General features: G+C 36.0%; 1 protein-coding gene across 1 annotated transcript in view; it reads right to left on the bottom strand.

The window, feature by feature from the left end:
- LOC129281728 (protein FAM13A-like) overlaps positions 1–14,125 on the bottom strand; it is an 88,489-nt gene that overhangs the window by 5,569 nt on the left and 68,795 nt on the right. Inside the window, exons 14-15 of the mRNA XM_064113399.1 lie at positions 10,265–10,403; positions 1,615–1,696 (exon numbers count right to left, since the gene is read on the bottom strand). Of these exons, the coding sequence (XP_063969469.1) occupies positions 1,615–1,696; positions 10,265–10,403 (221 nt within the window). The remainder of the gene's footprint in view (positions 1–1,614; positions 1,697–10,264; positions 10,404–14,125) is intronic.

Here is a 14,125-nt window from a genome sequence, read left to right as displayed (position 1 = left end):
CAATTCAAGTGGGGGGATGAAACAATGGTTAAACCCCCCATTTGGATTTAGGCCAGTCAGTGGTATGATCAGTCACTAAGCATTGTGACACAGGACACTATTGTCAGCAGAACAATCAGTAGTACTCTATCTTTTCAAGATTTCCAAAGATTTTGGTTAAGATTTCGTTTTGATTTCCCCAACATAATTTAAGTTCATTGACCCTAAATGACCTTTGACCTTGGTCATGTGACCTGAAACTCACAAATAATGATCAGTGATACTTGATTATGTCCAAGTTTCATGAACCAGATCGATAAACTTTCAAAGTTATGATGGAAATAAAAAAATACCCTCAACATGACCAAAGTTCATTGAACCTAAATGACCTTTGACCTTGGTCGTGTGACCTGAAACTCTGGCAGGAAATTCAGTAATACTTGATTACCCTTATGTCCAAGTTTCATGAACTAGGCCCATATACTTTTTAAGTTATTATGACATTTTAAAAACTTAACCTTTGGTTAAGATTTTATGTTGACGCCACCGTCACCGCCAGTGTCAGAAAAGCGGGCACCTATAGCAGACCTGCCAACCTCTGGGAATGAAAAAGTGTATTCTGTGATTAAAAAAAAATTGCATTTTTCCCCCCAAAAGTGTATTTCATAATAAAATGCGTGGCGCACTTGCTCATCGCGGTGCTCAAGCAGCATGCAAGCTAAAATGTGCACTGCTCTTGCAGATGAAAAAAAAAAAAAAAATTTAACATGTGTACATGTATATCTCACCCTGGTTTTAACAAAATGATTAAAAAAAAAAAAGTTACCTGAAATTACATTGATCTAAAAACCCTATTTGTGTAAGTTTTATTAAATAGAGACATTTAGAGATGATTTTTCTCAATAAATTATGATTTTGTAAAAAAGAAAGAAAAAAAACAAAAAAACGTACTGCCGTATTTTGGTTGCAGGTGCTATGCAGGTGAGACAAAAAAACCACACATGATTTCTGACATCTGATTCCCTCTAAGAATTAGACATCATTTTATTGGGGAAATGTAGTAGGTGAAGCTGTTTAATGAAATCAATTAAATATACCCCCTGTAACTCTATTTTATACCTTATTTCATTTTTTCTTTACTTTTTCAATTCAATAATACAAAATGATACAAAATCAATTATAAGGCTTTCCATGACAGTTATAAAAATCCTGTAATGCTGGATCACCAAAATATAGTAAAACACAACATTAATAATATTGATAAAACCCAAAATCTTCTATCTGTAACAAATTCAACATTGGAAAAAGAAAAAAATAACACTTAAAATACAAAAACACAAGTTGAAAGGGGAGAGGGGGATATGGTACAGGTAATACATTGACATCAATTGTACAAATCAATAATCATTTACTAGAAATTTTTCATACTGTTTTCTAAAGATATAAATTGTGATTTAGTTATTACTTGGGGAATCATATTCCATTGTTTGGGACCTAAAATGATTTAGCTCCTATGACGAGACTTGATATATCATTAATGGAAATTCCTGATAGAACGGTTATTATGGTTACAAACTTCATTATTACATTGAAAGAGATCTGAAAAAAAAATCAACATGCTATTCAATGATTTACCTTTGAGATGTTTATTAGCTCTCTTGAGTTCTCCAATCATCTTCCTGATCTCTGGTTGACTTAGTTTTTCAGTATGGCTTGGCTGAAAAATATCAAATTCTATCAAGTCAATTACATGTATTTACAATGATAGTGATACCATAGTAATAAAATAGTTATCACTTGGCTAAAAAGATGGCCAAATCAAATTGTATTGAAATAATAACTGCACAATAATTAATGCAATACATTTCGGTAACAAACACTGGTAGGGAATCAGGCAGTGACCTCTACATAATTTTTTACAAGAGATTACATTGTAAAATATACTACACATGTAATTCTTTTTTTCAAAATCATAATCTTCATAAAATTTTATGTATATGTGCCCCATTGACCCTTCACTTATTTTTGCTGTTCTTTTTTATCAGAAAGAGGATAAAATACATGTATAAAATCCACTTTCCTACCAAATCAAATTTAATCCAAATGATGATCAACAATTAATATTCATATCTAGTCAGTTTCACTATGTAATTTTGCCAGGTTTTTTTGGAGAAACTGTAAAATTATACATTTTTGGAAAGGTTATTGTATAAGGAATTAGAATAGTAATGTTTCCATTTGCACCGATACCTACATGTATATGTATATTGGTAGGGACAGTGATTTTCCGCGATCGCGGAAAACGGATGGAATTCACGGAATCGGCCTTTTGAAACGGAAAGTGGCTTTTCAAACGGAAAATCACGGAAAACTTGTTTTTTCTCAAAATGCACAAAATATCATCAGAAATTAATCCCAAATCCTCAACAAAATACGAATATCAACTGAAAAAAACACGATCTCACTTTGCAACAACAATCATGACAATCAACACATCGTAACTACACTCGAGCCCCTCCATCACTCGATCGTATCTAAATTAGTTTACACTGATGTCCGCATATAAGGCAGAATACGGCCGTGTGTTGCTGCCCTCTGCGTTTGGTCATAATACGATGATCACGGTGATTCAACAAATCCAAAATGGCGGATAGGCGGAAGTCGTCGACTGCTCAAAACGATGTCAGAAAAGTCCCCAAATCAGCAATAAAATCCCATGTAACCATAAAATAATGCTAATAATATGAAAGGTGAGGATGCATTAATGTTGATTATGTTTCTTTAAATAGTTTTTGAGCTCGAATCTCTTCGATTATAATGGATTTTAGAGCGATGTTAGTACATTGGTAGATGCAAATTTTGACCAGCGCTAGCATTTTGACATCGCGCTACTCATTGCGTATTGGTTTTCTATGTAAACGGAATTGTCACTTTTTCATGTACACAAAGTCTATGGGGAAACGGAATTTTCCGTTTTCAGACATGCTGAAACGGAATTTGAGATTTTCAGAAACGGAAAAGGCAATTTTTAGAAACGGAAAATCACTGTCCCTATATTGGTTTGTGTACTGCAGGCGATGTGTAAGAATTCAACTAAGTATACTTTGACAACAATTTACTGACACCAATTGACCATTGATCTTCTCTTAGTACCCTAATGGCCTGAATTCCATTTGATTTGGTGATACTCGAGAGCTAAATTATATTATATGTAGCATTAATCAAATATTATATCCTTATACTTTCAGAGTAATGATGACATTTCAAAACATAATCCTTGGTTAAGATTGAAATGTTGATAGCACAACATGATATGGGTAATGAAATATCACTAATTAGTCAGGTATTTATGATCAAAATTATTGCATGACCGTCAAGTTGGGTATATATGCAATTTTTTGGCTGAAAGTTGTAGTATAGGGTGTCTACTTCAAGAATCTGACGGGTGTCACTTGGGCACCCTTGGGCATTTTTTTTAAATTGACCTCATAGGCCACACCCACTTTTTACAAACCTCTTATATATGACTTTCATATTTTACGAAATAAACATGTCATGTTTGGTATCAATTGAAGCTAATGAAAAATCAAATGCAAATACATGGATCACTAGGCATTTAAATCATGCATATGTCAGTTAAAGGTCATTTAAGGTCATAAATAGCTGATAGCCGATAATGCTATTCGTCGTCTTCAATCATGTATGACTGATGTTCATGACTGGATGCAAACTCATTCCTTGAAACTAAATGGAGATAAGTGTGAATTTCTTATGTTTGGCTCTAAAGTGCAGCTCAACAAAATTGATGTCAATTCCTTTTCATTTTCTGGCCACACGATTCATTTGTCTCAGACTTGCCGTAATCTTGGAGTAACTTTTGATTCACATATGACAATGTCTTCCCAAATCTAAAATATCTGTAAATCAGTTTGGTACCATCTACGTAACCTAGGTTTTATTCAGAAATATTTATCAAAGTCTGCAAATGAAAAGATAGTACAGGCCTTGATTTCTGAAACCGCAGGCTCAGTTATATAAGTTTCAGAATGCAGCTGCTCGCATTGTTACTTTGTCAAATAAACGCTCTCATATCACTCCCATCTTGAATTCGCTGCACTGGCTCCCTATCAAAAATAGGATTTTGTTGCTTGCTTTTCATAGTATTCTTGGATCAGCACAATACAGCCTTTCATTTATCAATTACTACAGACCAAGCAGGTCTTTGCACTCATTCATTTCTGGCTTCCTTGTTATTCCAAAAGTTTTAAAAATTTTGGGGGAAAGATCATTTGCTTTTTCATGCCCCACTTTTTGGAATAGCCTTCATGAAGACATAAAAATGTACCTCTGTCAAAACTTTCAAAAATCTTCTAAAAACTTTTTTATTTTAACTCCTAGCTCTGTATGTGCCTTGAGCACTCTACAGAGTTCATTTAGCGCTTTATAAGTCACATCATTATTATCATAAAAGGTCAAATTGCATTACAAATGTAAGTAATACATATAAGGCAAAAAATATCATGTTTTGAATACAAACAAGTTACCGGGGTAGGTATTACGTATGTGCATTTTTTGCTTAAAGTTAAGTTCGTGGGTGTACATATTAAGAATCTGATGAGTGCGACCTTGCATGTTGAGGAATTGTATTTTTCTGACATCATAAACCACACAAACTTTCTTATATTCCTCTTAATTGTTACTTTTTTATTGAGCGGAATACACATATCATGTGTGATATCAAATTATAGCAAATGCAAATCAAATCCACATAATTATCTGAATCACAAGGCATTTAGAACGCATTCAGGGCAATTAAAGGTCATTTAAGGTAATTAAAGGTCAAATTAGGACACACATTTAACCCTAATTCTCCCGGGGGGGGGGGGGCATAATGGCCCCCCTCGACAATTTTCACGATATATCTGCTGCGCAAAATTTTTTGACCTCGCTGCTCACTGACTTTTTACTTTCAAGTCTCGTGCAAATTTTGAGACCAAATTTGTGACGCCCGGCTACGCGGTTACGACATTACGCAACATTATGTAAGTGCATGTCAGACCCCAAATTGCTCATAAACGTGATTTCATGTACAAATCCAATGCAGATTGTGTATTAGCCAAAATTCATAAATGTATCATTATTTCTGCTTTTACTGATTAAACTTAATTAATTTTGCCTTTTTTATGATCAGAGTTAAGTCTGGAACGATTTCCATTGAAAAAACAATTAAAAAAAACAAAAAGTAAAAAACAAAGAAATATATAAGAAATGTAAAAAACAATAAAATACATAAGAAATCCGTCTTGGTACCAGAATTTTTTCATTCACAATTGTTAGGAGTGCTATAAAGAGCTTTATTTAGTGAATCAGAGCAAAAGTATGATTTCATGAATAAATTAGCATAATTAATTCATATAAAATAAAAATATATGAATTCAGTGAAATTTACCAATGCAACAGCGTAGATTACGTCATTCTCTACCATCATGCAAATTTTCGTTGTGATCGCGCAATCCGTGGCTGAGATCTTAAGGAGGGGCCATAATGCCCCCCCCCCCCCCCCCCGGGAATGACCAAATACCCCAGGAGATTTAGGGTTAAGCAATGCAACATATAATGTGGACTATCTCATGTTTGGAATACAAACAAGTTGGGTATCATAATGGGCTTTAGGTTAAGTTGAGGATGTGTACCCGGGATGGGTACCCGGTAGGAAGGAATTCCTTGAATGCTCTGACAGGGGCCACTTTGGTACCCTTGGGGCAAAGTCATTTTCTGACGTCATAAACAACACTATCCTTTTCACATTGGTTAACCTCTTAATTATGACTTATCTAGTGTATGGAATAAACATTGTGGGTGCGTCGTGGTCTAGTGGTTCTGACTCTCGCCTTTGAAACAGAGGGTCGTGGGTTCGAATCGTAGCCATGGCGTATTTTCCTTCAGCAAGAAATTTATCCACGTTGTGCTGCACTCGACCCAGGTGAGGTGAATGGGTACTCGGTAAGAATAATTTCTTGCATGCACTGAGCGCCGGTGATGGTAGCTCGAGCTAAAGCCGGGGTAATAATAGCAGCGCTTTGTATCCTCTGGCAAAAAGCGCTTTATAAATCCAGCTATTATTATTATTATTATTACCATGTTTGGTATCAAATTAAAGCTTATAAATATGGAAAATGGAATGTAAATTTACACAAAAATAAAACACATGCCAAGGTCACCTTTCAGTCATTTATGCTCATGAAAAGTCAAATGAACATGGGAGTTTATCAATACTTAAAAAAGTGTAACATTTTTGTATCAAATCAATCCATGTGATTCCAAATAATCTACACAAATGTAACATTTTACACCATGTCCTGTATATTCCTCTCTCGACTTTCCTTTGTCCCATTCCTCTTTGACCAGATGCTCGTCGGATTCCCCTTCCTTAACAATCTTGACTGCATGTCTGTGCCTTAGCTGTATACTTCGTTTCACACTTGCAATATGAATTATGACTGGCATCGAAAAAGTTCTTGTAATTTATGGGGAGCAACAATTGTGTCATAAACAAGTACGGGTAGGCCTGATGTCCTGTTCCACGAACTATCAGTTATCTTCTGAAGATGTCATGGGAGTAGAAGCATATTAACAAAGGTATGGTATTGCACAGACAATTTCTTTAATTAGGTTGGGATACCATGTTGTGTTTAATTTGGAAAGGGAAAGACTTCCACTCTGAACTTACTGCTTAATCTACAGAGCCTGATGGAGAAGAAGTGGTCAGGATCAATTAAAGCTGTAGTATTCATACTTTATCTCTTTCCTAACTTATAGAGCCTACCCTAACTGAAAAGTCAGCAAAAATAGCATGTCAAATGTGCTCTTCTTCAGGATCTTTATCTGGAGTAAATATTATCCGAAAGACTCCCCTGCAACTTACCTTTCATGTATGGATGGGAAGTATAAGTTAAGAGGGCATTCCTGTACCTGTTCATAGCACAGTGGATACTCCCATCATGGAATTGTCAGAACTTGTTCTATGTGGATTAATATCGGGGCCACCATATGCATATTCTAGGGCTAGCGTTTGCCACTTTGGTGTATCATATGTAAATATTGTGCCATTCTAAACACAAGTATAACTTAACATGCTATTGAGATTGAAGAGGGTGAAATCAGTCTGGAAGAGGATTAAGCAAGTTCAGAGTGGAGTCTTTCCCTTGCCAAATTGGCATGGTATCCCAACCTAATATATAGGGAATTGTCTGTGCACAGCCAGCTTTTTTCTCCTAGTTTCAATACCATAACTTTAATATCGATCACATTTTCATCAGTATGCAGAACACTTGCAAACCGTTAAAGGAGAACAGTCTGGTAGAACAAAAATGTCAGTGTTGTCAGAGAAAAATAATATATGCTTCTACTCCCATGACATCCTCAGAAGATAACTGATAGTAATGTTGTAAGTTCGGTGTTCGGTTCGAAAGTTTTGCTCCTAAAATCGAAATGGGTTTGGATATCGGATCGGCAGATATTCAAAAACAAAAAAAATACATTAAACTTTGTGGGTGGCCGGCACGTGGACGATTGCTGCAAGCTACACTGATGACAGAATTTGTTTTGATCTCCGACAAAACCGGAGGAAGAAGATGATGATTTGTTTTGATCTCTGACATAATTGGCGGAAGGAGAAGAAGATGATGCAGCGCGCGACACTACCGCCGATCAACGATAGTCCTCTTCTCTACAACATCATGGTGATAGCTGAGGCAATCGCAAACTCTTAGAGGTCACATTGCTTCCGGAAATAGACGCACTACAATCTGAAGTTGTTTACGATGATATTCACCTCCTCTACAACATCGTGGTGATTGCCGAGGCAATCGTGAACTCTTAAAGGTCACAAGAGTTGCCAAAATAGACGCACTACTATCAGAAGTTGTTTACGATGATATTCACCTCCTCTACAACATTGTGGTGATTGCGGAGGCAATCGTAAACTCTAAGAGGTCGCATGAGTTACCAAAATAGACACACTACTATCAGAAGTTGTTTACGATGATATTCACCTCTACAATATCGTGGTGATGGCGGAGGCAATTGTAAACCCTTAGAGGTATCATGACTTACCGAAAAAGATGCACTACTATCCCAATTTGTTTACGATGATATTCACCTTCTCTACAATATCATGGTGATAGCGGAGACAATCGTCAACTCTTAGAGGTCGCATTACTTCAGGAAATAGACGCACTACAATCTGAAGTTGTTTCCTAATCTCTTTTTAATTTTCTTAATTTTGACCCCTAATTGACCAATTACCTTCAAATGGAGAACTGAAATTCATTTATCCATTTTTCTGAAACTTGATGGCCATTATATGAATTTTTCTAAGAATAGGGGCTTGCTAAATGAGGCCTAGCTTGAAAAATCAAATCTTAGCATGGTTAAGTTTTGAGAAGTGAAATCACAAGCATGGTAAAAGTGCAAAACCCTAAATGACCTCTGACTTGATCATGTGACTTGAAACTCATGCAAAATGGTCTGAGATATTTTATTACCCATACCCTCTCAAAGCTATGATCTTTCAAAACTTAAGCTCGTTTAAGCTTTCAAGATGATACCCCAACATGGTCAATATTCTGTGACCCTATGTGACCTCTGACCTTTATCACGTAACCTGAAACACATGCTATATGATTAGTAAAAGCATGTATGACGCACTGGTTTATCATTTCCCTTACTGCAAGGTATGTTCAGGTTGCTGAATTTGGAATACCAAATTTGGACTTAAATGTGAATTGTAATCTGGAAATACGTAGAAAAAGACAGAAAATATCATGAAAATGATTTTCTTTCTTGAATAAAGTTATTTTGATACCAATAGATTCCTTGACCTCATAAAAAGGTGGTTTCAGTGTCAAAATCATGATTTTAGATTACTCAAGAAGGCAAGATATTGTCGAAAACCCTGTTTTTGGCGGCCATTTCGAAAAATCTTAGATGGCGGCTATATAGGTCACGGTGCAAATAGAAACATTGTTATTCTGAATCCTTATACTATAACCTTTCCAAAAATATATAGTTTTCAATTTCTCAAAAAAATCTGGTGAAAGCTAAAAAATGAGGACTGTAGAAGATTACTTTATCAAAACCTCCACAGTTCCACACCATGAGTTCCGCAGATAAATAATTCTTCCAGGTCCCTTTTGGCAATACCAAAAACCACTCATGCTTTTACCCCTTACTGCCCAAATTGCTTACCAATCAATAAATAAACCTCTCCATAACTAAATATCTTAAAATCCAAATAAATGATGCATCTATAGCATTAGTAATTACAGTGGCTAATCATCAGATCTCATCCCTTAAAGGAGAATGAAACTCTTGGAGCAGGTTAGCTTTTGTGAAAGCAGAAAAATCAAAGAATAAGATCAACAAAAGTTTGAGTAAAATAGGACTAGCAATAGAAGAGTTATGAGCATTTGAATGTCGAGATCACTAATGCTATGGAGATCCTCCCATTGGCAATGCGACCAAGATGTCACAGATGAACAACACTCCCCTTTTGGACACTGAAAATATACCCCAAAACATCTCTCTTTGCTCATTCTAATCATATGACAAACGATTCATCAATGATATAATGTTGTGAAACCTCTGTACTTGTCCTCTCATAAAGAGAACACCTCACCTTGTGATAGACTCTATAAAAGTGAGAATATAAGTGAAATAAGTACTGAAGTAATGAGGGAGTTGTACGTGTGTGACATCACAGATCTTGGTCGCATTGCCAACGGGAGGATCTACATGGCATTAGTGATCTCAATATTCAAATGCTCATAACTTTCTTATTATTCATTCAATCTTCCTCAAACTTTCAACAATATGTTTCTTTGATTTTTCTCTTTGATATGGATTCAGCTGGTTTCAAGGGTTTCATTCTCCTTTAAACTATGCTGATTGTCCACACATCACATATTAACAATTTAACTTTCTATTTCATGCAAGAGTCAATGATTAAATCACAGAATCTATGTTTAGATGACCACTTGGTACTACACATACCAAGGCATACCGGTATTGGGAAAATAACTCTATTTAGTTGATTATTGTCTCCATAGGACTCATAACTATGATTGGTGGAGCCCTGTATGGCTCATGGATAGAGCGTAAACCATAAATGTGATTTCATATTCAATTAAACATACAGACTGCTACCTTTGACTGGGTTTACACAGTGCATCATAGTAAGCAAAATGATGTGAATATAACTATTGTTTATAAAGAAGTTACTGACCTTTGCATGATACTGGCGTTCAAATTCTTCTTCATACTGTTTAATCTTTTGCTTGAGTGATCTAACTTGTCTTGTTAATCTCTTGATAACTGATACCTGATCTTCTTCTTCCAGTGAGCTCTCAGACCGCTTACTAGAACTGATCATCAAACCAAAAAAGACAAAGAGATTTAGGATTCAAAATCAATATCACTAAATCAACTGTTAGTTCAATCATAATTGCAATCCTTCAGGTCAGATAGGAATGGCCAGAATTAAATAAGCAAAGTAGTAGGTCATTCATTAAGAATGTATAACCATACCATTACAAATTACTCTGGATGGAATGATTTATGTATGTCTCAGCGCTATGCCACCAAATGTATACCAACCTTATCCATAGTGGTTTAAATTATACAAAAAGCTATGGGTTGTGTAGGAATGACAGTATATACTCTAAGTTGGAGAATGATGGTTGATTACAGCCTGGATTAGTGGTATTTTGGTTGTGGTTGAAAAATGTTTTTTGCTCAAACGCAATAGCCTCTTATGGTGTTTTGGTTGGAGTAAGCCAAGTTGAGTAATGTTGGCAGAAAGGTCAGACTAGTGCCTGTATAGACCTACATGTACGTTCCTATAACCTTCTTCCATGTGTTCCTAGTTCGAGTAAAATTACATTGAGAATGTATTAAAGTTCCAAAGATATCACCACAAGCTCACAGGGGCCATCGCAGGGGATCAGATGAACCTTTCCATCACCAATTTTCTTCTTCATTACCTTATTAGTATTACACAACCAAGTTTTCTACTTTGAACTACACTGGACACATGTATAAAGCAAAATGTCAACATGACAATTTGACCCTGGAAGTTTTACGTAAAGTCGCAAGGTCACAGACACTCCAAGCTATGTCCACACATGCAATTGACGCCAATCAGTTAGTCCTAATAACAAGATATACTGTACTCCTGTAAATAACCAGGAGTATCTTGGTCGGAGGAAGGTCAGATTAACTCTGTCAAGACGGGCACTACTCTGACCTTTCCTCAGACCTAACTCCAACTGGGGTTCTTCCGACCCTTACTCTGACCAAAAGAGCCTACTCTGGGTTGTGATAAGATATATCTTCAGAATTTGAATCAATGCACATTAGAATTTTACTACGACTAGGAACCCACATGTAAACAAGGCTAATATCATATTGTGTAATGAATTGATGCACCAGGATCTGTTTATTGTTCCCGGCTGCTGCAATATCTCTTTCTCTAAACACCCCACCCCCTGTATCATTTCTTTTCCTTACTTTATCATAGCCGTATGAGAACTAATTAATTAAACCTCTAAGGATAAGGTTTGTTATGCAGTCTGCCTGCTCTCAGCCATTAATTGCCTGTTTAGAATGTTAAGAGAACAAAATAGTGAAATCACAACCTGTAATATCAATTAAACTCTCATTCTAAACTAGAAATCCTAACACGATCAGAAACTCATTCAATATGATTGAACTTAAGATCATGCAGAAACCAATATGCATATATATAATGAACAAATTTAGACCTTTGAACCAAATCGCATATATAATGAGCTGTGACCTTTGACCTGCGGACTCCAAATTTGAACTAAGTCTGTATTTTGGTATCATCTACCTACACACTAAAATGTTTAAAATCCATTAAAATTTTTTCGAGTTATTGCGCGGAAACCAACTCGCATATTTAATGAGCTGTGACCTTTGACCTGCGGACTCCGAATTCGAACTTGGGGTCATCTACCTACAAACCAAAAATTTTGTAAATCCATTGAATATTTTTCGAGTTATTGCTCGGAAACCAAGTGGGGGGGACGGACAGGCAGCGCTTAACCCTAAATAGACTTGGCTATTTCGACGCCTAAGAACTCGGCCATCGATCGCGACGAAAATTGGCACGCGCGTTACCCATGGCATCTACAAAACTACATGTATAATATCAAATTCTGCGAAAAATCTCATCGCTCATTAATTATGTTAATTTATGCGTAAAATCATAAGTTTGCTCAAATTAACAAAATAATGCCCCTAAAATGCTAATTTTTTAATGTACATGTATTTTATTGTTTTCTAAATTTCTTATGTATTTCTTTGTTTTTCGACTTTTTGTTTTTTATTGTTTTTTTCAATGGAAATTGTCAGAGATTTTATTTCGACCATAAACAAGATAAAATTAATTGATTTTAAGCAGTAAAAGGAAAAATATGATACATTTTATGAATTTTGGATAAAAAAAACTATTTGCATTGGATTTGTACACAAATTCACATTTTTGATCAATTTTTGGTCTGCATGCACTTACGAAATGTTTTGTAATTTCGGAACCGCATACCCGGTCTCAAAAGTTGCGCGAGAATTGAAATTAAAAAGTCAGTGAGTGACACGGTCAAAAAATTTCACGCGGCGGATTTATCGCGAAAAATGACGAGGGGGGGGGGGGCTGAATCAGCCCCCTCCCCCAGTCTTCTTAGGGTTAATGCCCCCTCCGGACTTCGTCTGCGGGGGCATAAAAAGTTTTGAATAGCTGATTTATCTTAGATGTAGATGCACTTGTAAGGATGACAATGGTTGCTTAACAATACAATTCCCTGGTTCTAACACAGAGATACATGCCCGGTAAGAGGATTGCTTGCTTGCTTAGAACCATCAATATACTTTTACTTTGGGTCTGACTATAGCTAATGTTTTTGGGGCAGTCTTGAGAGGTTTGATGAAAGTGTTCACAATAACATGCAACAAACCATGTCACTTATATGACTGAACATGTAGCAATGAACTACTTCCAATCTAACATTAGAAAGATTTTTGTGCAAAGTTGCATATGAAAACAACTCAAATCATCTTTTGCATGACCCTAAAAGGGTTAACTGCCTCAAAATATAACCCTTTTGCCTTTATCTGTACATGTAATGCATGTTATAAGATATTGTACAATTAATTGCAGTTAGGGATTGAAAACTTAGATAACAAAATCATAGTCCCTCGGACATGGCCATGGTTTGTAGTACACCATTGTCGAAAACTAGGGCCAATTTTTTTTTAGCTGGAAGTATTTCACATAAAAAATATAAGGCTTTAACACTAAAACATGCATAACTATAATGTGAAAATACCTACTGGTCACAAGTCTATATTTTTAGACAACAGGACATAAATGTAAAATTATTGCCGTAAGCAAGTGAGCTTTCTAAATATATTTGCTGTGCGGTAATGATTATAGCCACTTTAAACACATTTTTATACACACAAAAGAAATCAACTTATCAAAACAATAGGGGTAGGAATCATATTTATGCAAGAAAACAAAAGGAAAACAATTTCTAAAAAGGTACAAAGCAAATACATTACCAGGGTCCATAACTGGACAAAAGAAATGATTTCAGTTTACATTTAAACAAGGATAAACAGCTAGTTATTTCGTTTGGAGGATGATTCCAAAACCTTGGTCATTCAAATACAATTGTTCTTTGAGCAAATAACGTACGAGTATGTGAAAGGTGAAATGAGTCCCTTTGGCGGGTAGGATAAGAATGTATGAGGTTGTTTTTTTTAAACAAGGATGAGAAAATTTCCAGTAGATCATCTTTTGAGAGTTTGGCTAAACTGTCTAAGCCCAGCCCCGAGAGGTTGGTGGAGAGTACCAATCAGGATGCAAGGCAATCTATCCCCTGGTTGCTAACCAAAGTCAGGGGCCTGGGCTTCAGTCCGGCCTGAAGAGTAAAGAATGACTGCCGCCTCCAGAGAGTTGTGGCGCTGTTTGGCTTACAATACCTTAAGAGATAGAGCAACGTCAATCTGCACAGTGGCTGCTGGGCCTACGATTAATCGGGAAAAATTAAATTTCTGAGTATTT

Source organism: Lytechinus pictus, chromosome 18 (genome assembly GCF_037042905.1).
Source record: "Lytechinus pictus isolate F3 Inbred chromosome 18, Lp3.0, whole genome shotgun sequence".
Lineage (NCBI taxonomy): Eukaryota > Metazoa > Echinodermata > Echinoidea > Temnopleuroida > Toxopneustidae > Lytechinus > Lytechinus pictus.
The sequence above is the reverse complement of the archived record's forward strand: the minus strand, read 5'-3'. Positions and strand labels throughout refer to the sequence as shown.